Consider the following 26,913-nt stretch of genomic DNA (forward strand, 5'->3'; position numbering starts at 1 on the left):
AACTGCTTCCAATCTTTCACAGCCACAGAGCCTAGAAGCTCTCTTTTTAGAAGAACAAGAACATTCTCAGGTTGGCTGAACTGACAGCCGGCCGCTACCTTCAACACTTGCATAGCACTTCACCCCGTTCATTCGTTGTAACAGAACCCAGGCCCTACACCGACAGTCCATGGTAGTGGGATGTGGGGAAAAGTTCAGACCATTTCATCAGGGGGGCTGGACAAATCAAGATGTCTTTTCAGGAGGGCCCTGGAATCATAGCCAGCTGCCTTATACCACTGACCCATCTAGCCTAGCATAACCTACTCTGGCCAGGACTAGGGGACGGGCTGTGGCTCAGTGGTAGAGCATCTGCTTGCCGTGCAGAAGGTCCCAGGTTCAATCCCCGGCATCTCCAGTTGAAGGGACTAGGCAAGTAGGTGATGTGAAAGACCCCTGCCTGAGACCACTGCTGCCAGTCTGAGTAGACAATACCGACTTTGATGGACCAAGGGTCTGATTGAGGATAAGGCAGCTTCATGTGTTCAGGAACACTTGTCCTGAGTCTCAGACAGGTCAAGTTTTAAAACTAGATGGGACGTTTTAAAACAAGTTGGGTCTGGGCACCCCATGGGAACTAATTTTTAAAGCCCCACAGGGGCCCGATTCAGATTGGGACCCCTGTGCGGAGGGAGGAGGGGCTTCTTCTTCCTCCTGCACCATTTTCCTGATGCAAAGGGGCATTATTTACCCCGTTCCGGAGCTGCGGGGAACCTGGACCCAACTTATTTAAAAACATCACTTCTTGTTTGGTCCTCAGGCAGAGATCTCCCCCAGCCTTCTTCCGTGAGATCCGACAAAGGGCATTGAATCTGGGACCTTATGCATGCCACGCACAGTGCCCATTCCCACTGAGCTATGACCCCCCCACCCCGTGCTTAGATGTCCACCCTTTGCCTCAGGAACAGATGAACTCAACTACTCCAAGGCTAGAGATGGGCAATATTATGTTTAAACAGCTGAAAGTGGTATCCACTGTTGTGGATACACCACCCCTTTTAAACTCTCTTTTCCCCTCCGTTTCAAACCAGTTTAGGTTTCTTTCCAATATAAAAACTTGCCAGATCTGGGCTGTTTCCACATGGCAACGATTCTCCATTGTATATTCATTGCTCCTGCAAATGTTCTAACGTTGTAGCAAGCTACCGATATTTTAAAAAATCCTTCCAGTGGGGGTGGGGTGGCCATGAAAGAATGGCATGTCGAATACCACTGATCTGGACAGGAGGCTTGAAAAAAAATAAACCAGTACCTTCCCATCCCTATGGTGTGCTGACCTTCTTTGACTGTGATGTTTCTGAAAAGATCACAGACAAGCAGGCTTGGAAAGATCGCAGCAAAGCAGGTGAAAGGTAAAGGTAGTCCCCTGTGCAAGCACCGGGTCATTCCTGACCCATGGGGAGACACCATATCACAACGTTTACTAGGCAGACTGTGTTTACGGGGTGGTTTGCCAGTGCCTGCCCCAGTGGTCTACACTTTACCCCGCAGCAAGCTGGGTACTCATTTTACCCACCTCGGAAGGATGGAAGGTTGAGTCAGCCTTGAGCCGGCTACCTGAAACTGGCTTATGTCAGGACTGAACTCAGGTCGTGAGCAGAGCTTTTGACTGCAGTACTGCAGCTTACCACTCTGCACCTCAGGGCAAAGCAGAAGAAGAAGAGTTGGCTTTTATATGCCGACTTTCTCCACCACATAAGGCAGAATCAAACCAGCTTACAATCACCTTCCCTTCCCCTCCCCATAACAGACACCCTGTAAGGTAGGTGGGGCTGAGAGAGCTCTAAGAGAGCTGTGACTAGCCCAAGGTCACCCAGCTGGCTTCAGGTGGAGGAATGAGGAAACCAACCCAGTTCACCAGATTAGCATCTGCCGTTCATGTGGAGGAGTGGGGAATTGAACCCAGTTCTCCAGATCAGAGCCCACCGCTCCAAACCACCGCTCTTAACCACACCACCATGCTGGCTCTCCAGCGTGGGAGGTCAAAGAGCCCACAAATGAAAGATGATGATGTGCGGACGCGCGAAGAAAAGACCGATCTTGTTCGGGAGCCAAAGTGGAGAAACCCAGCCATGTGGAAGCAGCACTGTTGATTCCACCCCCCCTCCACAAGCAGCAACCCCCCACTGAAGCCACCTTCAGCTCCGGGGAGGGGACACCTGTCTCCATCTCAGGTTGTCCCCCTGGCCCTGCAAGCCAACAGAGAGCTAGAAGCAAGCAAGTGATCCTGACAAGGAAATGAGGACGGAAGGAGCAACAGAGAGGAAGGAGGAAGGAAGGCAGAAAAAGAGGCAGAGGAGCAGAAATTAGCCAGAATCCAGGATTTTATTACAACAAAAAGGAAACAGTGGAGAGAGGAACAAGCAGCAATTCAGAAGGGGTTTTCCCTGAGATATTGTAACGTGACCTTGGGCAGGAGCGGCCACACATTCCAGCCCAGACAGAGCAGAAACAGAATACTAGAAACAGAGAATGGCTTCTGCTTTGGGGTCAGCATCCAAAGGATGAAAGTGAAGCCCAATGGGGGGACAAGACACTTTATTCATTTATAGACCTTTATTGCTATTAAAAAGCCACAAGCAGCAGGCTTGCGCTAAGTCACACGCAACCTATGCCAATTTCCTTCACTGGGACCGTCTGCGAGGGAGTGAATGAAACGTTGCAAAATATGAATATCTGAAGAAGTTGTTGCGACTAATGCGCAGGTCCCAGAAACGGGAGGCCATGTTCATAGTTAAAACTAAATTACCGCGCTCCCCCCCAAGTTATAAATTGTCAGCATTAAAACAAAAAAGGAAACCTCTTGCGGGTTTTAAGGGAAGAATGTAGCCAAGTCAAAAATACTGTTTAATCCCATTGGTTGACATGGGAGAGTGTTTAGCACGTGGAAACCAGTGGGGCTTAGATTGTATTCTAAGCTTTTATCATGCATTTTGAAAAGGCTTAATGCAGTGCTAACTGCTACCCAGAAGATTGCACGCTTCTGCGCGTATACCAGCGCACACAGAGAAGTGCGCGTGCTTCACGCAAAGACGCGCATACCTCCTGCACAAGCAGTCGTACAACACGGCGTGCACAGGGGAGCTATGCAAACACAGCTTCTGTGTGTCAAACGCTTCCACGTGAAACTCATCTGAGCAATCTCAATTTTGGAGGAGATGTTTCACTAAGTAATTCTTTTAAAATGGGGGGGAGTAGACTCTACAGACATTTATGATCTTCTCAATTCTTTACAAATAATAATAATAATAATTTAAAAACACACACATTCTGAGTGTTTTCACAGAAAAATAAGAGGCTGCCTTCAGCCGCTGCCTTTTCCTGAGCTGATACCCAAAGCAGATCTGAAATGGGGAAAGCACACAGTGATTAAAAGTGGGAGGCACACAGCATGAAGGGGGGGAAAAAGATCAAGAGAAGGAAAAGGACAGGCAATGAGAGAAGGAAGGCAATGTCTGCAAATGACTGCTGTAGACCACAGATGTTAACTGGTACAACAGCCATTCCCACTCTCCAGATATCTTCAGGAAGCCGAGTCTGGAGAGAAGGGGACGGGAAAGGGGTCTTGGACAGAATCCTCAGCATCTTTGAACTACAGTTCCCAAGACTCTCAGGGAAAAGCTAGACCAATCAAACTGCAGCACCGGCGTGCCCCTGGAAGCACCAAAATCCCAAACGGCTCAACCTCCTATTTTCTGCTAAGGCTAAAAAAATTAAATCAGCCATTACACCGAGCATAACTTCGTTATATCCAAAACTGGGCTTATTCTGGGGTGGCTTTGCTGGTTTTTTAAAAAACCTCCCCGTGCCAGCCAGAAGCACCGTGGCCCCGAGTCTGCTACAAATCAAAACCCAAACTGGATTGTCTTGCCCTCCCCCCCTTCACAAATTCTCCCCAAGAACGGTAATTCCGGGCAGGTGCGGGGAGTTTCCATTAGAGAAGCCTACCTCATTTCCATAAGTATGCTAGGTGACAGCTAGGGTTGCCAGCCCATGCCTGGTAACTGGTGGGAGCTTGCGAGGGGCGGGGGGTGGGTAAGGACATGGGAACGCCAGCGTTGTGTGTGTCCTGATGTCACTTCCAGGGAAAACCGGAACGGACGTCATGTCACTTTAGGAACTGCCAGAAACTATGGAAATACCATACAGTTTCCGGCAACTCCTAGAGTGACATGACTCACTTTGGGTTTCCCCTGGAAGTGACATCATGCTACACATGACGACATAATTTTGGGGTTTCCCCCCCCCCATGCTGCTCGGAGTGACAGCAGGCAAAAAGGGTTGCCAGCAGGATGTCTCCTGCCACACCGGGAGGCCAGGTAACCCTAGACCATCTCGACTTTCCCTTGGTGTCCTTTTACCCTGGGGGCTTTGCTGATCGCAAGAGGTGTACCCCTAGGAGCTGTGATCACACCTTGCAAAAGCTGTCCTGCATTTGAATTTGGTTTGCCCCGCAACCTCTCTACCCCACAGTAACACACAGGAGAAATCAGAATTCAGAGTGAAGGTCATTATGGGGTGGGCGGAGAAGTCCAGAGATGTTGATATGGGCGTCCCCAGCATCTCTGTACACTAGGTGAGAAGAGACAGCCCCAAACGTCTGCCTGCCTTTCTTTTTCACACAGAAGGGTCTCAGAGCAGGGTCCTGCCACGCTGATCGGCAGCTCCCAACCTCCTCTCAGCCGTCATCGTTTGGTCCCTCAGTACGGAGTGAAGCGGTTGCATCCTCCGCGGTACAAACTGGCCTGCCAGGAAGAGAAAACACGGGTCCTTCGATTTTTTTAAACCCTCACAACAGCCCTGCATGGTAGGTTAGGCTGAGTGGAAAAAAGGACTGGGCCAGGTCAACGTGGGGCAGGCCAGGAGAACACTTCTGGGCCCACCCAATTCTTGTGACTCAACCATCGATGCGCAAGATGCCCTGCCCACTGATGCAATGGCTCACCATGGCACTGACTCCATAGGCGGGGGTCATCGCATGATGATAAGGCTCAGCAGTAGTGTAGACCCGTCCATACCTATAGGAACACACAAGAACACATGAAGCTGCCTTATACTTATATCGGGGAGAGGCTGTGGCTCAGCGGTAGAGCATCTGCTTGGCATGCAGAAGGTCCCAGGTTCAATCCCCGGCTAAAGGACTAGGCAGGTAAATGATGTGAAAGACACCTGCCTGAGACCCTGGAGAGCCGCTGCCGGTCTGAGTAGACAATACTGACTTTGATGGACCAAGGGTCTGATTCAGTATAAGGCAGCTTCATGTGTGTTATTCCTGAATCAGGCCCTTGGTCCATCAAAGTCAGTATTGTCTACTCAGACCGGCAGCGGCTCTCCAGGGGCTTAGGCAGGTGTCTTTCACATCACCTACCTGCCTGGTTCCTTTAACTGGAGATGCCTGGGATTGAACCTGGGACCTTCTGCATGCCAAGCAGATGCTCAACCACTGAGCCACAGCCCCTCCCCAAAGGAGGGCAAGACCCAAGAGGCCACAGATGACATGGTGGAAGGCCGCTGGAACAGATGCCCTACGGACCCTCCTGGTTCAGACTTACCCGTCGCTATAGGCGGCTGCCGTTGCTGCAGCTGCTGCAGGGGTCTGGGCCACTCGGTAAGCTGCAGGGTAGCCCTGCAGGGCAGAAAATGGAGAAAATCAGGCCAAGATTCCGTAATGCACGAACATCCACGGCACACCCGCTCACAATCCTCCACATGGACTTCCTCTAGACAACTTCGGACCCCTTTCTGAACGACAGCCAAGGCAGACGTTGGGCAGGATCCTGCCAGGCTGTTCGCTCGCCGACCAGGAGGGGACAACAATTTCCATGCTCACACGAGGACAGCTTTTACATTCGCCTCCTTTTAGCAGATCAGGTAACCTCACTGCTTTAGTAGCCTCCTTTCTGGCTACAGCCCTCACTGAGAGAATCTCCAGATATCATCTGGTTTAAGAGAGCTTAAGTATGTTATAAGCTTCAATTTTAATTGATAAATTATCATTACGAATGAATAATAAGAATGATTTTAACCTATTTTTGCCAGCTGTTCTGAGTATTTTATTATTTCAAGATGTCAATAAAGGTATTGTATTGTATTTTATTGACAGCTTTTACACCACCAGGGGTGTCAAACATAAGGTGGACATGTTCATGGAAGAGAGGGTTATTCATGGCTACTAGTCCAAATGGGCACTAGCCATGATGCATACCCATTATCTCCAGGATCAGAGGAGCATGCCTATTATATCAGGTGCTGTGGAACACAGGCAGGATAACGCTGCTGCAGTTTCTTGTTTGCGAGCTTCCTAGAAGCACCCGGTTGGCCCCTTTGTGAACAGACTACTGGAAATGATGGACCTTGGTCTGATCCAGCATAACCTTTCTTATGTTCTTAAGGCCCAGGGGCTGGATCGGGCCCTTTGAGAGCTCTTATCCAGCCCACAAGGCAGCCCCCCCACAGCTCCTAAGGGGTCAATTATCAGACTGTTAAATAAAAGAAAATACTGTAAGTGTGTTATCGTTTTAAGCATGTTTGTCTTTTAAGTAAAACATTAAGTAAAAATAATATCATTAATGGTCTTTGCCTGTGTCTTCTATAAAGCTTGTATCTCCGGTACCTGGAATTAAATTTTATGGTACACATGGCCCGGCCAAGTGACATTTATGTCATATCCGGCCCTTGTAACAAATGAGTTCAATACTCCTGCCCTAGACCTTTATTCCAAGGCTCAAACCCACGGGTTCCGTCCATTTTATTGCAAAATTTGTGCTGCCCTTTTAGATCCTTTTCTACCAAACTATGCTAATCAAGCCGACAATAGTAAGATTAACTTGTTATCCTTCCGAAGTTCTGAGATTATTGAATCTGTAGCCAAATTTCTTGGTGATGTAATTAAGAGGTGAGGTAAAATGATGTATAGTGGCTAGGTTTACTGTTTTTGATTGTCCTTGGTATGCCAATAAAGGTACTGAAACTGAACCCACGGGTTCCTCCTTAGTCGCCACCCTCAGGAGACTCCAGCTGTCTCACCTACACCATCTTGAGGTTCCTCCAGACCATCCCATCGCCCCTCCCAATAGCACACGGCCACCAATCTTCACAACAAACGCATCGCTCGAGTGCTGCCCCAGAGCTCTCTCTTGGGGCATTTTCTTTGCAATAGAAGACCCAGTCCCCTCCACCTTCAGACAATTGGCACCAGGAAACGCATGGAACCCTTGGACCCTAAACCCCGAGGATGCCCAGACAAAGACTTACATAGAGGTCAGAACTGTAGAGACCATCCGGATACAGCACGCTAGATGGAAAAGCGGGGAGAAAGAAGTCAGTGCCGACGGTCACCCCTTTTCTTTGCGTCCTTTCCCCCATACACCACCCATCTTAGTCATCCCATTACCAATCTCCACTCAGTCCTCAGAGCAATGATTTTCTGCAGAGCATCTACAGATTGCCTTTCTCTCACCATTCAGTACCTGCTAGGGTTGCCAGGTCCCTCTTCGCCACCGGCGGGAGGTTTTTGGGGCGGACCCCGAAATGGCAGGGTTTGGGGAGGGGCTTCAATGCCATAGAGTCCAATTGCCAAAGCGGCCATGTTCTCCAAGTGAACAGATCTCTATCGGCTGGAGATCAGCTGTAATAGCAGGAGATCTCCAGCTAGTACCTGGAGGTTGGCAACCCTAGTACCCGCAGAGAGCCACCATTCATGTGGGATAACGGGTAAGACTTTTAAAAATCAAGCTGGAACTTGGGGGCAGGTTTCAGCCCTAGCCTGACTCTCTCTGCACAAGAATATAAGAAAAAGCCCTGGGTTTACGTCAACCAGTATCCTGTGTCCAGCAGAGGGCACCCAGATGCTTCTAGGAAGCACACGAGCAAGCCATAGCCTGTTGCCACTGCTTGTCTCCCAGCAACTGGTATTCAGAGGTACACTGCTCCTGAGCTTGGGGGTTCTATTTAATTGTTGTGGATAATAGCTCTAACCTTTTAAAGCCCTGCTAGGCCAGCGCCTGTCACAACATCCCATGGTTTCCCCAGCATTCCAATCTCAGAGAGCCAGTGCGGTGTAGTGGTTAAGAGTGGTGGTTTGGAGCGGTGGACTCTGATCTGGAGAACTGGGTTTGATTCCCCACTCCTCCACATGAGTGGCGGAGGCTAACCTGGTGAACTGGATTTGTTTCCCCACTCCTACACACGAAGCCAGCTGGGTGACCTTGGGCTAGTCACAGCTCTGTTAGAGCTCTCTCAGCCCCACCTACCTCACAGGGTGTCTGTTGCGGGGAGGGGAAGGGAAGGTGATTGTACGCTGGTTCGAGTCTTCCTTAAGTGGTAGAGAAAGTCTGCACATCTTCAACATGAGCTCCATTTATTATATGAGTCTGCTACTAAGACATGCTCACCTCTCCACCATGGAATATTCCCTAAATCTGGTGAAACTGCCACGTATTTATATCAACTGTATACTCCAGAAAGGTGCAGGGCTTTTTCTCTAGCCAGACTTAATGTATTACCATCAGCCTTACTAACTGGCCGTTATACTGGTGCCCCCTTCCCGATAGACTGTGTCCTTGCTCTATGGAAGAGACGGAAACTATTCAACAGGTTCTTCTTCGGTGCCCTCCGTATCACAGATTACGATTAAAACTCTTAAATACTAGTCTGATTCAGTTGGAGGGGTTTTCTAACTGTTCAAAGGTTCTCACCCTTCTTAATAACCAGGACCCTAAAATCATAGAAATTGTGGCTAATTTTTTTGTTGGTGTGATGGCAATTCGCTCTTCCTTTTAATAAGTTATGTTATGTCCTTACTTGGATGAATGTTGGATATGCCAATAAAGGTATCTGAACTGAACTGAAGATTGCGGGGGGGGGGGTGTTCTTTGGGGGAATAACCCCCCCAACACTTCATGACATTCACGCACCTCCTAAAAGCGAATAAAAGGTAACCCGCTTCTCATAAAACAGGCCGCCCCCCTCCTTGCCTTGTGGATGCTCACCTGCCGTAGGCTGGAACCGGCGAGGGGGCAGGGGCTGCTCGAATGGGATTGTAGATAGCGGCTCGGCCACGTCCCCGGAGAGCCCCGCGATAGGCCAGGGCAGCCGGGGCCATCATGGGGTAAGGGATGCTAGCCACTGGGACCCAAAAAAGAGAGAGAAAATTCCATTAGGAGGTAGAAACGGGGAAGACGAACGTGAACAAAAACGAGGTGAGGCATACAGTCACAGAATCACAGACTTAACGACTACTAGAAGATAGTAACACACAAACTTCGAGATGTGTGGCCAAATTTTGTGCTGCTATATATAAGGCCCGAAAGGATGTAATGTACAAATAGATACAATTTGATAGATAAACGTTTTAGAAGCTAGCTTGCTTACCTTTTTAGATATGGGATTTTATTGATATATTTTATTTTGTGGACTTTTCGATTGACTGATACTGTTTTATTACATATTTAATAGATGTGTTCTATTTTTGGTGAAATGACCGTAAAATAAAGATTGATTGAATCACAGAATCATAGAGTTGGAAGGGACCAGCAGGGTCATCTAGTCCAACCCGCACCTACACATGAAGCCTGCTGGGTTACCTCAGGCCAGTCACAGTTCTCTCAGAACTCTTTCGGCCCCACCTCCCTCACAAGGTGTCTGCTGTGGGGAGGGGAAGGTGATTGTAAGCCTGTTTGATTCTCCTTAAAAGGTAGAGAAAGTCAGCATATAAAAACCAACTCTTCTTCTCCTCCTCCTCCACCAAAGCCTTAAAAATGCAGCACACAGCAAATATGAATCCGAGCTAACATTAATCAGTTGGCTGGTGGCCATGAGCGCATGCCTCTGCACCCTATAATAAACACTGTGTAGCTACATAAATAAAGCCTTGTCAGGAGTGCAGTTTCCATAGCCTAATTTCATGTGAATGCGGGAGGGGATCAGATAATACTGCATACGTGGGGGAGGGCCAATGGCAGGCGCCATCACTCGGGTGCAGCAATGCGGGACTCCGAGACGTCACTGAGCGGAAGTTCTCCGCCCAGAACAGGTTCACTTCAGCATGCTCTCAAAACACTGGAATGAGTACCTCTCCTAAAGCCCTTCCCCAAACCGCCGCAGTAGTCCCATCTGAATGGGGACATACCTGGGCTCTTTCATAAGCCTAGCACCACAGGCAATTCCGCCTATGCTGAAAAGCCTCCCCAGAGATGTCCTCGGCAGCAGAAGTACCGTACCCAAAAGCCAGGCAATGGGGCCAAGGCATCTTCCATCTCTTACCTTATTAGAATTGGGCTAGCTCTTTGAAATCTGAGTGAGAAATCTCCCTTTGGCAAGGAATATTCTGAGAAGCCAGTAGCAGAGATGCCATCTCTGGCCTTCAGACCTGGACTAACTGGCTGGAGGGGCTGTAGCTCAGTGGTAGAGCATCTGCTTGGCATGCAGAAGGTCCCAGGTTCAATCTCCAGCATTTCCAGTTAAAGGAACTAGGCAGGTAGGTGATGTGAAAGGCCTCTGCCTGAGACCCTGGAGAGCTGCTGCCAGTCTGAGTGGACAATACTGATTTTGATGGACCCAGGGTCTGATTCAGTATGAGGCAGCTTCCTGAGTTCATGTGTACCTGGCCAAATGCCAGACAAGGAGCCCTGTGGCGCAGAGGGGTAAGCTGCAGTGCTGCAGTCAAAAGCTCTGCTCATGACGTGAGTTCTATCCCGGCGGGAGTCGCTTTCAGGTAGCCGTCTCAAGGTTGACTCAGCTTTCCATCTTTCCAAGTTTGGTCAAATGAGTACCCAGCTTGCTGGGAGTAAAGTGTAGACGCCTGGGGAAGGCAATGGCAAACCACCCCGTAAGCACTGTCTGCCTAGTAAACGTTGGGATGTGATGTCACCCCATGGGTCAGGAATGACCCGCTGCTTGCACAGGGGACTATCTTTACTTTTTAAAAGTCAGAGCCTCTTCTGAAAAGGTCATACCCAGAGCACATTGTGAAAATTTATTGCCACCTTTTCAGCATGGCGTAAGAACATAAGGCCCTGCTGGATCAGACCGCGGTCCATTAAGTCCAGAAGTCCGTCCACACAGTGGCCAATCAGGTGCCTCTAGGAAGCCCCCAAACAAGACGACCGCAGCAGCATCCTGTCTGTGTTCCACAGCACCTAACAGAATAGGCATGGTCATGAACACAGGAAGCTGCCTTATACTGAATCAGACCCTTGGTCCATCAAAGTCAGTCTTGTCTACTCAGATTGGCAGCGGCTCCCCAGGGTCTCAGGCAGAGGTCTTTCACATCACCTACTTGCCTAGTCCCTTTAATTAGAGATGCCGGGGATTGAACCTGGGACCTTCTGCATGCCAAGCAGATGCCCTACAAACTGAGTCACGGCTCCTCATCTGATCCTGGAGAGAACAGATATGCATCATGACTAGTATCCATGGCGAAAGTCTTACTCTGCCTCAGCACAGGTCACTAGCCCAAAATGGGTCTGCCTTGAGGTAGATTTTAACAATGGATCAACTGCGCCCTAAACAGGGACAGCTAGAGTGGCATAGAAAGGGGGAGAATAAGAGCAGAATCCCAGCAGGTTGAATTTTCACAGAGGGGAAGGAGGGGATAAAATTATCACAGGGATAGGCGACTCACCTGTGTACAGGTCAGGGGCATACACAGCACCCATAACAGGATTAATCTTCCATCCTAAACACCACCAGACAAAAGGAGAGGTCAGAGAAGACACCACCCTCATTAATATCCTGCCCACCCATCCATAGAATAATAGAATTGGAAGGGACCACAAGGGTCATCTAGTCTAACCCCCTGCACAATGCAGAAAATTCACAACAACCTCCCCACCCACACCCCCAGTGACCCCTACTCCATGCCCAGAAGATAGCCAAGATGCCCTCCCTCTCATCATCTGCTTAAGGTCATAGAATCAGCATTGCTGACAGATGGCCATTTAGCCTCTACTTAAAAACCTCCAGGGAAGGAGAGCTCACCACCTCCCGAGGAAGCCTGTTCCATGGAGGAACCGCTCTGTTAGAAAATTCTTCCTAATGTTTAGATGGAAACTCTTTTGATTTAATTTCAACCCGTTGGTTCTGGTCTAACCTTCTGGGGCAACAGAAAACAACTCGGCACCCTACTCTATGTGACAGCCCTTCAAGTATTTGAAGATGGTTATCATATCACCTCTCAGTCTTCTCCTCTTCAGGCTAAACATGCCCAGCTCCTTCAACCTTTCCTGTGTATTCACAGTATGCATGTGACTTTACAAGTCATGTTGATGATCAAGAAGGGCTTCCCCTCCAAGTCACATGGTTGGCTCCTTCTAGCGGGCTACAGTATCCCCCAGGACCATTTCAGGTCAGGAGAATGGCACGGAGGGGTGGGAAGACTTAATCCCCCACCCCATGTGCAAGATCAGAGGGCGGTGGCACACACTGGTATTTGAGCCCCGGCACCTCTCTTTTAAAAACAATATAAGGAACGGAGTTTTGCTCTCCCTTGGCCACATACCATTCACCACAGGTGTCGCTGGGGGTTTCTTGGTGACTAAACGGGCCGTGGCGTTGTTGACCTGGGTTGGGAACAGAAAGAGGGTATATGAAGGGACATGCGGGATTGGCCCCAGTGAGCAGGATGTACATTAAAAGCTGCAGCTTTCAGGGTGGAAAGGGACACGTCTTCTTCTAAGGATTGCCCCATTTCAGTATTACCTTCTCTGGCACTTGCACTTGATACTCTTTTATATGCACTTGATACTCTTTTATATGTGTTATGTTATGTAAGAATATCTGGTATGTTTTTATACTGGTCTTGGACCATATAAAACTCTTTTCAATACTCTGGCACGGCCAATACACCAGAGGGCACTGAATACCTCTCAGCGGTTTTCGTCTCTCCTCACTTCCTGCCAGACAGGTAGTTAGGTCCCTTTCCTATCTCTCTCCCTTTCCATGCAGCAACGTTACTTCCTAAAATAAACTTTGTTTTATTTAATTGCCTCTGTGCACTAAATAGGGACACTGCCAAAGGGGTGCCAACTTTGGGTTGGGAAATGCCTGGAGATTTGGGGGGGGGGAGACTGGGAAGAGTGGGGTTTATAGCTCAGCAAGGTATACTGCCAGAGAATCCATCCTCCAAAGCAGCCCTTTTCTCCAGGGGAGCTGATCTCTGTCATCTGGAGACTAGCTGCAATTCCCAGAGGTCTCCAGGCCCACCTGGAGGCTGGCAACCCTACCCCACACCTGGAACCTACACACATGAGAATCCAAGGAAATTCTTACCTCAATTTTCCTCCCTTCCACAATGCTACTGTTCAGCTTCTCCCGCGCCTGGTCGGCATCCTGGCTGTTTTCAAAAGTGACAAAGCCGAAGCCCTGAAGGGAAAAGTCCTTTGTTAAATTGGAAGCCAGGGATGCTGCCATTCTTTTAAAAAATATTTACAGGCCCGCCTTCCCCTGCAATAAACGGCAGTCAAGCCGGGTAACAAAATAAATAAATAAAACCATTTAAAAACCAACCAGAAAACGGAAATAGCCAACCAGCTCAATAAACAGCCCCCTCCAATCCCTGTTGTCCTGACCGAGTATAAGAAGAGTTGGTTTTTATATACTGACTTTCTCTACCGCTTAAGGAAGAATCAACCCGGCTTACAATCACCTCCCCACAACAGATACCCAGTGAGGTAGGTGGGGTTGAGAGAGTTGTGACTAGCCCAAGGTCATCCAGCTGGCTTCATGTGTCGAAGTGGGGAAACCAACCTGGTTCACCAGATTAGCCTCTGCCAGTCAGGTGGAGGAGTGGGGAATCAAACCCGGTTCTCCAGATCAGAGTCCACCACTGCACCAACCATGCTGATTCCGGCCGTCAGAGGTCATCTTGCTCTCCCCCCGCATTTCCCCATCTTTTGCCCACTTTTTCAGAGACCTGTTTCATCTCGAAGTTTTAAATGCGGACAAAACGCGGAGAAAGGCAAAGGTGAGAGCGAGGCGACCTCGGACGGTCAGAAACGGCACGCCTAATCAACACAAAGACCCGAAGTCATCAGAGGGGTGACGGCGAGTGAAACAGCCATGCATAAAAGACATAAGCTCTCAGGATGCTGAATTTGGTCCTTGGTAGCCAGGAGCCTCTTGGGACATCTTGCAGCTCACAAAATCCACACCTTATGCTTCAAGAGATGTGCCCCAGAATCCCTTCCAATGTTATAGACGACGCTGGGGCATTGCTTTAGAGGCAACTCGTAAGAACACTGTGGCCTCAAGTACTCATAAGAACACTGTGGGGAGGGGACCATGGCTTAGTGGAAGAGCATCTGCTTGGCAAGCAGAAGGTCCCAAGTTAAATCCCTGGCATCTCCAGTTTAAAGGATGAGGTAGAAGGTAGTGTGAAAGAACTCTGCCTGAAACCCTGGAGAGCCGCTGCCAGTCTGAGTAGACAATACTGACCTTGATGGACCATTGGTCTGATTCAGCATAAAAGGTAAAGGTCCTGACCCATGGGGCAACGTCACATCCCGACGTGTTCTAGGCAGACTTTGTTTTATGGGGTGGTTTGCCAGTGCCTTCCCCAGTCATCTTCCTTTTACCCCCAGCAAGCTGGGCACTCATTTTACCGACCCCGGAAGGATGGAAGGCTGAGTAAACCTTGAGCCGGATACCTGAAACCAACTTCCGTCGGGATTGAACTCAGGTCATGAACAGAGCTTGGACTGCAGTACTGCGGCTTACTACTCTGCACCACGGGGCTCATATAAGGCAGCTTCATATGTCCATTTTTTTGGATTGTGTGTACAGTACAACCAACACCAGATCCCACACTCCCACAATTGGATCACATGAACACACAGTCCAGCTATGGAAGCTCTCTTCCTCCTGTCTAACCTTCCTGGCCACTCCATACCTTAGAGCCACGCTCGTTGAAGATGATCTCCACGTCCAGGATTTTCCCAAATTGCTAGGGAAAGAGGGAGGGGGAGTCTGGTCATTTACCCAAGCAACGAGCCACCCCCTGCCACCCCAGAGGCCATGCAAGATTTGAGGTCAGTGGCCCTTACAAATCAATGGTGCTTTCACATCTTACTGCGCATTGCCTTTTATCTGCTTTCTCCACATCAGACATCATTTTCCTCCTCCCAAATGCTTTAGGCACCTGCTTCTACAAGAGACGGGGCACCATTTCCTGACCCAAATGTCTTAAGGCTCACCCCAAACATCTGCCGCAGGTCTGGATCGCGGAAACGGAAGGGGATATTGGAGACATGGAGGCGTTTGGGTTGGGATTTGTTCTCTCCGTTCTCGGCATCCTCCACCTCAGGGGAGAGCTCAGGCGCGGGGACTTCTTCCGGCTGCTGGGGGAAAGGGCAGAAGGGAAAACAAAGCAGGATCAAACCACACACGCCACTAAGGCCACCCCCGCCTGGCATCCCTACAGAAAGGCCATGCGGTGTAACGGGTAGAGTTCTGGGGGCTGAGAAGTCCCTGTTCAGCCACGAGCATAAGACAGGCCAAATTAGGGGATTCTCCAAAGTGGGTATCATCCAGTCCATGCTCTAGGACAAGGGTGTCAAAGATAAGGCCCGTGGGCTGGATCGGGCCCTTTGAGGGCTGTTATCCGGCCCGTGAGCCGAGGCAGCCCCCTGCTCCTGATTCTGGGTCGCAAGGGCATTCCGATTCACGGCACATGCCGGGTTGGACCTCCACGTGGCGGTCCAAGCCTACAGGCAGTGGGGATCGGAAGGCGGGGGCTCCAGCCCGGCGCTTGGATCGCCATCCACTGTGGCCCCCAAAGTCGGGGGCTGCCGGGGAGGGCAATGTACACACTGGTTCGACAGACGAGGCAGCCACCCCCCTTGTTCCTGATCTGGGCTGGTGAGCCCGCTGCGGGCTGGGGCACATGGCCGATCTGGGCTGGCACACATGGCCCGGACCAATTCAATGACATTTATGTCCTATTTGGCCCGTGTTAACAAATGAGTTCGACATCTCTGCTCTAGGAGGTCTTGAAGGAGGGTACGGACATTCCCGGCAGGCTGCCTCCAACCTACAGGGCCCAAACACACCTGGGTGGAGAGGAGACCCATTACCATGGGGTGGCCATTTTCCAGCAGCATCCCCATAGCAACCGGACTCTTCCTCCTGGCTATGGGCCAGAGGCCTGGTGTACACGGGCAGTGGAACAAGGGGATGGAACGGTCAGTCGGTGGAATGGACTACACCACTTCAGGCTGCAGACAGGGGAGGGGGATCGCGTTTTTGCATGATCCCCTGTGGCAGGAGGCACCTTCTCCCTGCAAGCGGAAAAATAGCACAGCGCATTCTCTTCCCAAGATGCTGGCTTCTTACTTTCAGGGATGGCTGGCTTCTTTAAGCACAAGGGAAGCTTTGCAAAATCATACCTCCCCCAAGCTGCAGTTCGAAGTGGCACGGTCTACCCTTACCTCTTTGCTGGGCTGTACACATACACCAGCCCCCTGCAAGCAAGACCTTTAGGCAGTGGGAGATGAACCCAACCTCAGCCCCAGATACAAGGGACATCAGAGCCGGATCGAGTCCCTTTCACAGACTGGCAGAGTAAGGAGGAAACAGAGAGCCGGGCTGGGACAACGGACACCCCTGAACAAGACCTCCGCTCACCTTTGTGCCGTTTGCTAGGCATCCTTGGAAAATCCCAAGGAAAGAAGGAACTTATCTGTTACAAAAGGCATAGGACTCAGAGAAGTTGGATAAATTTACGGGTTGGATCCAACCAGATTTTTCGGCTGGTGAAAAAGGGTCCCCTTTGACCACCCAGAAAAGATATGCCGTAGACAATGGGACCTGCATGGACAATAGGGTTTCCAGCTCTGGGTTGGGAAACACCTGGGGATTTTGGGAGCGGAGCCAGAGGAGGGCGGGGTTTGGTGAGGGGAGGGACCTCAGCAGGCTATAATGCCATACAGTCCACCTTCCAAAGCGGCCATTTTCTCCAGGGGAACTGATCTCTGTCGCCTGGAGATCAGCTGTCATAGCGGGAGATCTCCAGCCACCACCTGGAGGTTGGCAAGCCTGATGGATAAAAGCCACGCGGAACGGAGACTGCAGGAAGGAGGGGAAGTGGGATCCAGCGAAAAAACCGGCTGGATCCAACCGAACGTCCAGCTCAGCCTCTCTGTGTGGCAACCAACCTACACGACCATTGTTTTCTATATGCTGAGATGGATCCGCAGGTGCAGAGTTTTTATGTAGGTCCATGCAACTGGCACACAACCATCGGGCATTTGAAGCCATTGTTGCCCTTTGGATCTTTACCACATGTGAACAGGGAAAGAACAACAAGAAGAAGAAGAGTTGGTTTTTATATGCCGACTTTCTCTACCACTTAAGGGAGACTCAAACCGGGTTACAAGCACCTTCCCTTCCCCATAACAGACAGCCTGTAGGAGTGGGGAAACAAATGTGGTTCACCAGATTAGCGTCTGCCGCTCATGTGGAGTAGTGGGGAATCGAACCCGGTACTCCAGATTAGAATCCACCACTCTTAACCACTATACCACGTTGGCTCTCCCTTCCCCTCCCCTCCCCACAACAGACACCCTGTGAGGTAGGTGGGGCTGAGAGAGCTCGAAGAGAGCTGTGACTAGCCCAAGGTCACCCAGCTGGCTTCGTGTGGAGGAGTGGGGAAACAAATCCAGTTCACCAGATTAGCCTCCGCCGCTCATGTGGAGGAGTGGGGGAATCAAACCCGGTTCTCCAGATCAGAGTCCACCGCTCCAAAACCACTGCTCTTAGCCACTACACCACGGTGGCTCTCTCTCTATTTGCTACCTGAATAGCTAGTCAGATTCAACCTGCTCTTACCTAGCAAATTTTAGTTTGCCCAAGGGGGAATAACACACACACCCAGGGCGAAAACGCATGGTCGCTTTATCCTCCTTTAATCCCTGTTTCAGCCAGGATTCAGGCTGGATCGAACGCATGTGTTTCGCCTTATGTGCATTCGATCCTGGCTAAAACAGGGATTAAAGGAGGATAAAGCGACCATGCGTTTTCGCCCCCAGAGTCACCCTGAGATATTACGGGGGACGCTTTGTGAAGACAACTGTCCTGCCATTCGTTTATAGAGTCAAGCCATGAAGGTTCTGACCCGATATGGGCAAACCACAAAAGACAAGTTATTTTGAGAAGCAAGGAGAGTGGGGGGAACCACAGTCCCGAGCGACCGAGGCCTAACAGCCTTCCTGAAGACTTCCTTACACAAAGGGGCATTTGGAACATGCCCTCCCAAGCGATACCATCAAGCTAAAGCAGTGGTACTCGCTTCGCTGCTCCTGCTGAGCCACATTCACAAGTACCCTGAGCCAAAAGAGCCACCATTTACTACCATCCCTAGCATGAGGCCACAGCTGACTTATGGTGACTCCGTAGGTTTTTCAAGGCAGAAGACATTAGGAGGTGGTTTGCCATTGCCTGCCTCCACGTCACGACCCTGGTGTTCCTTGGTGGTCGCCCATCCAAATACTAACCAGGGCCGACCCTGCTTGGCTTCTGAGATCTGATGAGATGATGATGATGAAGAAGAAGTTGGTTTTATACCCCACTTTTTCTCTACCGTTAAGGAGTCTCGAAGTGGCTTACAATCACCTTCCCTTCCCCTCCCCACAACAGACACCTTGTAAGGTAGGTGGGGCTGAGAGAATTCGGACAGAACAGTGACTGGCCCCAGGTCACCCAGCAGGCGTCATGTGGAGGAGTGGGGAAACCAACCCGGTTCCCCAGATTAGAGTCCGCCGCTCTTATCCACTACAACCACGCTGGCTCTCAGCTTACCTATTTCCACCCCTGGTGGCAGTTTCAAGGTGGGAACCAGCCACCAACCACAAGCTCCACTAGACAAGAGCCTTGCCCACTTTCCTGAAGCATGGGGCAGGCACCACATTGGGGAATGGGGCTCAGAAGAGCCACAGGCGGCGCAAAAACCACAGGTGGCTCCCGAAGTACTGAGCTGAATCTTTCCCCAGACGCTCTTTCTGCAACCGGGCTGATTTCCTCAATAGATGTGCAGGCTCCAACGAGAGAAGACCCAAGAACCAAGACCCTTCTTTGTTTCCACCAGTTACCAAAATGACATCCGCTGCCTATTTGAGGACGACTCAGTCTTTCTTCTTCGTTCCCACCGTTTCCCAACCGAAGGTAGGCATCACAGTACACCAAACAAACATTTTGTCTCAAGTTAATAAACCGGACCAATGTACACTAGCACGCACAACAACGTTAGTGAAGAGAAGCACGACACAGGGTGTGGGGTGGGGCAACTTCTGGGAATGCTGTGGAGAAGATCAAAGACCAAGAGGCACAACGAATCACCCCCCTGCGCCCCGCGCCCCAGGTGGATCCTCACTCCTCTCCATGCAGATGGCCCACCTCGGCTCACAATGCAAACACCAAGATGCAATATTCCAAGGGCATCAGCAAGGTGCGGTCGGCCTCTCTTGCAGTGTCTGGAGTGCTAAGGGGGAGGAACCGGGAAGAACCTGGGGATCAGTTAATCCCGTAAGGCAGGGGGTGGGGGCAAGTTGAACTTGTCTTTGAAATCCCTACGGCGGCTGAGCAACGAGGAGCCGGGAGATGTGTGAGCACATACGGATGGGGACAGCGGACAAGAGGAAGGAACAGAACGGCTTGTGCAAGTCTGTTAGGAGGAGGAGAAGAAGAGTTGGTTTTCATGCGCCGACTTTCTCTACCACTTAAGGGAGACTCAAGCCAGCTTACAATCGCCTTCCCTTCCCCTCCCCACAACAGACACCCTGTGAGGTAGGTGGGGCTGAGAGCGCTCTTAATAGAATTGTGGCTTGCCCAAGGTCACCCAGCTGGCTTCGTGTGTAGGAGTGGCGAAACAAATCCAGCTCACCAGATTAGCCTCCGCCGCTCACGTGGAGGAGTGGGGAATCAATCCCAGTTCACCAGGTCAGAGTCCGCCGCTCCAAACCACCGCTCTTAACCACTATGCCACGAGTTTCACTGCAGCAATGCCGTGTGATCCGCCGAAGCTGCAGCTACCACCACACAATAAGCTCACGGCATTAGAATACTGGCAGGCAGGGACTGCGGCTCGGCGGTAGAGCATCTGCTTGGTACACAGAAGGTCCCAACTTCGATCCCCGGCCTCTCCAGGTAGAAGAATCAGATTGTGGGCAACGTGCAAGACCTCTCCCTGGGACTCTGGAGAGCCAATACCAGCCAGTACGGTTGCCAGGTCCTCCCTCGACACCAGTGGGAGATTCATTGTGGTGGGGATGGGGGGTGGGTGATCGGCGCAATAACGTCACTTATAAAGTAAACCTGGAAGTGACGGGGACGCTCTAGAACAGTCCTCCAAAAACTCTATGATTTCCATAGAGTTTTTAGAGGAATGTGCTAGAGCTTCCCCGTCACTTCCAGTTTACTCTGGAAGTGACGTCAATCGCCCCCTTCAGCTGGCCTGCTTTCCCCGCTGGCCAGCTGAGGAACGGCGGGCAGCCCCTTAATTAGAGGGCAATTTCCCGCCATGACCTGGTATCTGGCAACCCTAAGCTACAGCCTTTCTCAGTGATACTTCAGGGCCTCTTCCTACATTAGAGTGTACAGACAGGGGGACCGCCCCCACCCTGTGTCAGACGCCACACGATCACACAGAAGGTGTGGGTTCTCCCCAATTCCTGGCCGTGGGGTGCCCGATTCCAATCAGAATAGAGGTGCATGTGGAGAGGGGGCGTCAGCCTCCACCCCCACCCCACACACGCAATTTTTCCAACCTGAAACAGACCCAGAGATATACTTAGGTTTCCCCAACAGCCCCCCTCTGGGTAGGGTTGCCAAGTGCCCGGTGGTGGCGGGTAAAATCCCGCCAATCCACCGGGCTGCCCGCCGACCGGCTGAGGGCCGGTGGGCAACACACGCCTGTGTGACACGCCTACTTCACTTCCGGGTTTACCCATCAGTGACGTGGTCACTCTAGCAACCTCTGCCGAAACACTATGGAAACCATAGAGTTTCGGCAGAGATTGATAGAGAGTCCGCGTCGCTTCCAAGTAAACCTGAAAGTGACGTAGGCACGTCGCGCGGGACGCGCACATGCATCGTGTGGGACGTGCGCGCAGATCGCGCCAGTTGCGCGTGTGTGTCCCGCGCTGCTGAAAAGCTCCCGCCGATGGAGCTACAGTCCTGGTAAGCCTACCTCTGGGGCTGTTTCAGGATCTAGGACAATCAACGCTCTCCGGGTAAACAAGCGTCTATGCGCAGGCTTGAAGACTGTGCAAGGTGCCCGTGCCGGCCGCAAGGAGCCCCGAAATGTTGCTATTAACACAACACACAAATCCAGCCACTCGCAAGCGCAAACAAACCACCAGGCAGATCCCCCTCTATCTTTCCACCTCGGCCTCCCTTGTCCCGTCACGCCTCCCCATAATATGCCGTTGCCCCCCCACCACCACCACAAAAGAAAAACCCTCCGGGATGCATCACTTAAGTGCTACAGACTCTCGGCTGGTCAAGACAAGTTCAACAGAGATTAAACTCCCCACCACCACCAGGGAGGACTAAATGCATGGGGCGGTGGGTGGAAGGTGGTATCAGGCTCAGAAGACAGGCAGGTGCGGTTGCATGGTGAGTAAGGGGTTAACTAGTCGCGTATTAAGGAGACTGGAACAAGAGAAACGTGGTGGAGTCCAAGATGCCTGGGAGAAAAACCTGCGCTCGACGGGTGGTCCACGAACGCCGCTCTTAACACCCGGGGAAGGCCCTAGTCCAGGAAAAAGACAGTCGTTGGGGGGTTATGCCACAAAATAGGAACTCTTGTGCGGCTGGTCCTCGGCAACAGCTTTCCAGAGGGAGAAGGGGGGGGGGAAGGACACACCAATTACAGACACACCGTCGGTCCCCGAAAACTTTGTTTAGCCCATGAAGGCAACTGGAGATAGCTGGAGAAGAAAAACAGTGGGGTAAGAAAATGCGACCAAAACCAGGCCTGCTTACAGGGAACCCTAGCAGCAGGTTTTCGGTAGGGCTGCCAACCTCCATGTACTAGTTGGAGAACTCCCGCTATTACAACTGATCACCAGCGGATAGAGATCAGTTCACCTGGAGAAAACGGCTGCTTTGGCAACTGGACTCTATGGCATGGAAGTCCCTCCCCAAACCCCACCCCCTTCAGGCTCCGTCCCCAAAACCTCCCACCGGTGGTGATGAAGGACCTGACAACCCAAGTTTTCAGAAACTCTACAATGCAAACCATGGTTAGAAGGGAACCCTGGGATTAGATCTAACAAGATCTTTATATGCCATTAAAGGTTTATGAATGAATGAATGATATAACAAGATTTTCTGGTGGTAGGGTTGTCAATCTCCAGGTACTAGCTGGAGATCTCCTGCTATTACAACTGATCTCCCGCCGACAGAGATCAGTTCCCCTGGAGAAAATGGCCGCTTTGGCCATTGGACTCTATGGCATTGAAGTCCCTCTCCTCCCTAAACCTCACCCTCCTTAGGCTCCACTCTCAAAATCTCCCACCCTTGGCGAAGAGGGACCTGGCAACCCTATCTGGTGGTGAAATAGGAAGCTCCCCCTCCCCGCTTTGACCATCATGGGAATCAGAAGACCGGCTGTCGTAAGATTTAAAATTGAGCAAGGCTGATTGAAAAAAGCTAGCTGGACCAACCTCTAGCACTGAGGCAAAGCCTTGCAGGACTTCTCCCGGAGCCAGGAGAAAGCAGGAGAAAATGGCTCAAGACACGATCATCAATATTATGACTGTATCGAATAGCATCTGGGCAGCTCATGCTATTCATCAGCGCAACAAAACCTGGTGACCCACCGACAAGGAAGGGGTTTCTAGAGTCAGGGGACTCTCCAAATAGGCAGAAAAATATGGATTTAAGTTAATCAAAAGGAGGGATCCAATAATGGTGTAATGCAGACCAAATACGCCTAGGGTTCCCAACCTCCAGGTACTAGCTGGAGATCTCCTGCTATTACAACTGATCTCCCGCCGATAGAGATCACCTGGAGAAATTGGCTGCTTTGGCAATTGGACTCTATGGCATTGAAGTCCCTCCCCAAACCCCGCCCTCCTCAGGCTTTGCCCCGAAAACCTCCCGCCGGTGGCTAAGAGCGACCTGGCAACCCTAAATACGGCCCAGGAAGCACAGGAAGCTGAGCGTCGATTAAAGGGTGGGAATAAGATAGGGAATCTCCAGCCACCACCTGGAGGTTGGCAACCCTATGCATTTGGCAGGCTGGGGTCTTGGGCTCAGTGGGAATCCAAAGATGCTGCTCTTTCAAGGCAGCTGAAGGCGGAGCAGCTCCCTCTTGAACTTCAACCACTTTTAAAATTCATAAATCATAGTGGTTAAAGCGTGACCGGAGAATGGATTTCTCCCCCTGGTCCGGAATAACGGCTCTAATCTGCATTAACGATTGCAAAAAATCAAGCTTGGGAGTTATTCCGGGAGAATAAATCTAAATGGTAAGCGTGGAGGGATCAGTGTTTACACGGGTGAATGAAGATTAGGGGGGTTTGCTCGGCTTTTTAATGGTCTGCCGTGTTCTATGGGTAATTTTTATGTGGCTTATGTCTAACGGCTCATGTTTTTTAATGGCTTGTGTTTTAATATTGTGGTTTTTTTTAATTGTAAGCAATCTCAAGCGGGGCTCTGAAGAGGCAGATTAGCAATATTCTAAACAAATAAATGAGACACAACTGCAGTAGAAGTACCAAAAGGAAAATAAGGGATTGCCACTTTTCCCCCTGCTCTGCGCCGGCATCTTTAACAGCTGCCTGATGCGCAGCCACGAGGAAGGCACGCGTTTCTTGATACGGAGGCCGAGTTAGGAAAATCTTCCTCTGCTATGGGACAGAATAGCCCGCTGCTGTTAAAGGAAGAGGAGCGGGGCTAGGATAAAAGATGGCAACAAAGGCCCATAGCCGAGGGGAGCTGGAGACCATCGGCTAATCCGGCCGAGAGCCATTTCGTTTGAGGCATTTTGTATGCCGGTTCGTACACAAGGAAAGCGAAGACGAGAGACTGCCTGGGTGTAGAGCTGACAAGCACTAGATTAGCTTGAGCAGTCATCTTCAACGTTTTCAGAGCTCTGGCGGCAATACAAGACCCGCTTTTGAGTCAATCGCGCGGGGCCATCTTTTTGTGGAAGTGCTGCGGTTCAGCGGCAGGGAACATGCCTCCTATGGAGGAAGTCCTGGTTTAATCCCCAGTACCTCCCGTTGAAAATCAGGTCGAAGAAGAAGAGTTGGTTTTTTATATGCCGACTTTCTCCACCACTTAAGGAAGAATCAAACCGGCTTACAACCACCTTCCCCTGCCCACAACAGACACCCTGTGAAGTAGGTGAGGCTGAGAGAGCTCAAGGAGAGCTGTGACTAGCCCAAGGTCACTCAGGTGGCTTCATGTGTAGGAGTGGGGAAACCAACCACCAAAGGGTAGCAAGCTGTCAATGGTTTCTTTTTAATTAATCTCTCGATTTTCCCTGATCGGGGACTCGAAGCGGCTTCTCACGTGGTTCCCTCCTCCTCCACTTCATCCTTACAACGACAACCTTGTGAGGGTAGGTTAGGCTGAGAGACTGTGGCATGCCCAAGGGTCACCTAGCAGGCTTCCATGGCTGGGGTTGCCAGGTTCCTCTTTGCCACCAGCGGGAGGTTTTGGGGACGGAGCCGAAAGAGGGCAGGGTTTGGGGAGGGACTTCAGTGCTATAGATTCCAATGGCCAAAGCGGCCATTTTCTCCAGGTGAACTGATCTCTTGTCGGCTGGAGATCAGTTGTAATAGTAGATCTCCAGCTAGTACCTGGAGGTTGGCAACCCTATCCATGATGGAGCAGGGGTCTGAAACCTGGTTGTCCCAGGTCCTTATCCAACATTCTAGCTACTACACCACCTAGGGTTGCCAGGTTCTCTTTGCCACCGGTGGGGTTTTTTGGGGGCGGAGCCTGAGAAGAGTGGTGTTTGGGGAGGAAAGGGACTTCAATGCCATAGAGTCCAATGGCCAAAGTGGACTTTTTCGCCAGGTGATCTGATCTCTATTGGCTGGAGATCAGTTGTAATAGCAGGAGATCTACTATTACCTGGAGGTTGGCAAGCCTAGCACCACCCCAGCCCTCAGCCTTCTATTATAATTATTTTTTTAATCACCGGAGGGGCTGTCTTTTTTGATTTTCTGCCTCATGCGCACCGAAACCTCTCAGCCGTGCCTGTTTTTGCTTCTCGAAGGACACGGTGCCCTTCAGATACAAGATTCAGCAACACACCACTTGTCCCCGGGTGGAGATAAACAGCTGCCAGGGAAGATGGAGTGGTTGAGAAGGGGAACAGGGAATCTGATAGGGACGCAGCTGTCTCTGCTGGAGAGAAAAAAAGCGTTACCCAATATGGACACAGAAACCTGCTCCTAAGAGTCACTGGCTGAGGAGAAGGCCTTGCAGGAGGGGGCAGGAGGGAGGGAGACGCATTTGCTTTTTTCCGACCAAAGAATTAGCAGCTGCCTCCTCTGGAGCCCAAAAATCCCAATTCGGAGCCTTCTGACTATGCCCTCTAATAGACGTAATCTGTTTTCTAGGCTGCGGCGGCTTGAGAGAGAGAAAGGTGATAGAATACAGAACTGTCAACGGGGATTTGGCCGATCGGCTGCAGCAATCAAGAATATGCTCCAGGAAAAGAACCCTTCCAGAGATGGGTGGCACCCCGCCCCTTGGTTATTTTAGCCAAAAGGTAGCCCAGGTCTCAAGTCACAGTGAAGGCATGTACAAGCCGCCGTACACTTGATTTTTCTTCGTACATGTGTTGAATCATTCTCAGGTTTCGTTCGACACAGTTCAATGTATGACTCAAATTTCAAACACATTTATCGAGATTGCCTCCGGTGGGATATTTTTGGGGTGGAGCCTGAGGAGGGCAGGGTTTGGGGAGGGGAGGGACTTCAATGCCATAGAGTCCAATTGCCATTTTCTCCAGGTGAACTGATCTCGATTGGCTGGAGATCAGTTGTAATAGCAGGAGATCTCCAGCCACCACCTGGAAGTTATGGTAAATGTAACCACCTGTGCTGAACTAGTATCGCCTGGAGAAAACAAACAGCACGAAGGCTCTATTATTATAACACTAATAAGCTGAAGTATAACGGGGAAAAAACGATATATAAATCCTTAATTCTGTGGCATTACACTCATGCCTAAATTTTAATATATAATTTCTAACTTATTGGCATTATACTCATGCCTAGGCCATTATACTCATGCCACAGCATTAAGGATTTATATATCTTTTTTCCTGTTATACTTCAGTTTATTAGTGTTATAATAATAGAACCACCTGGAAATTGGCAACCCTAATCCAGATACTGCTCCTCTGCTTCATCTGTAGCGTGAACATGAATAAGCACGTTCTCACAACAAGATATATGCAAGATGAACTGCATGTTCATTGTAACGTGTGAACAGGTCTGGTATGTGTAGATGCTTGTTTTCCCAGAGCTCGGACTCCGGTCCCAAGGCTATGGTTTTGGGGCTCATTTGCAGGGCCGTCTGCTCAGCTCACATGCTGGTGGGTTTCTTTGATGACCTCTGTGCATGTCTATTTGCAATTAGCACTGCACAAGTTAATTGGAGAGGGGAGGCAATAATCTGGCACTAGGCACATTCTGTGTTTATCCTATCAGATCCCACCAGGTTTTTTGCTGGTGAAAACAGGAGGAGGGAGACCCCTTTGACCACCCGAAGAGGCTATGCTGGGACCAGCAGGGACAAAAGCCATGTTTGTCAGGGGCTGAAGTTAAGTGGGGAATTGGGTGAGAGAGTGAAAAAAAACCTGGCTGGATCCAACCCATAACTCCCATGTTGTTTTTCTAGTGTGGTGAATACCCC

General features: G+C 50.5%; 1 protein-coding gene and 1 non-coding gene across 2 annotated transcripts in view; one reads left to right on the forward strand and one right to left on the reverse strand.

Annotated features, from left to right (window-relative positions):
- The first annotated feature begins 328 nt into the window (after nt 1-328).
- TRNAG-GCC (transfer RNA glycine (anticodon GCC)) lies at nt 329-397 on the forward strand. The gene has a single exon. It is a non-coding gene; the product is annotated as a tRNA-Gly (tRNA).
- Nucleotides 398-4,731: 4,334 nt separating this feature from the next.
- The window catches only part of LOC130490984 (RNA binding protein fox-1 homolog 1-like), a 39,045-nt gene continuing 16,863 nt past the window's right edge, over nt 4,732-26,913 (reverse strand). Inside the window, exons 3-12 of the mRNA XM_056864809.1 lie at nt 15,231-15,371; nt 14,927-14,980; nt 13,309-13,401; nt 12,539-12,599; nt 11,663-11,716; nt 9,030-9,165; nt 7,294-7,333; nt 5,592-5,665; nt 4,985-5,057; nt 4,732-4,784 (exon numbers count right to left, since the gene is read on the reverse strand). Coding sequence (XP_056720787.1) covers nt 4,740-4,784; nt 4,985-5,057; nt 5,592-5,665; nt 7,294-7,333; nt 9,030-9,165; nt 11,663-11,716; nt 12,539-12,599; nt 13,309-13,401; nt 14,927-14,980; nt 15,231-15,371 — 771 coding nt within the window. The 3' untranslated portion in view covers nt 4,732-4,739. The remainder of the gene's footprint in view (nt 4,785-4,984; nt 5,058-5,591; nt 5,666-7,293; nt 7,334-9,029; nt 9,166-11,662; nt 11,717-12,538; nt 12,600-13,308; nt 13,402-14,926; nt 14,981-15,230; nt 15,372-26,913) is intronic.

This window comes from Euleptes europaea, chromosome 18, assembly GCF_029931775.1.
Source record: "Euleptes europaea isolate rEulEur1 chromosome 18, rEulEur1.hap1, whole genome shotgun sequence".
NCBI classification, from domain to species: Eukaryota; Metazoa; Chordata; class Lepidosauria; order Squamata; family Sphaerodactylidae; genus Euleptes; species Euleptes europaea.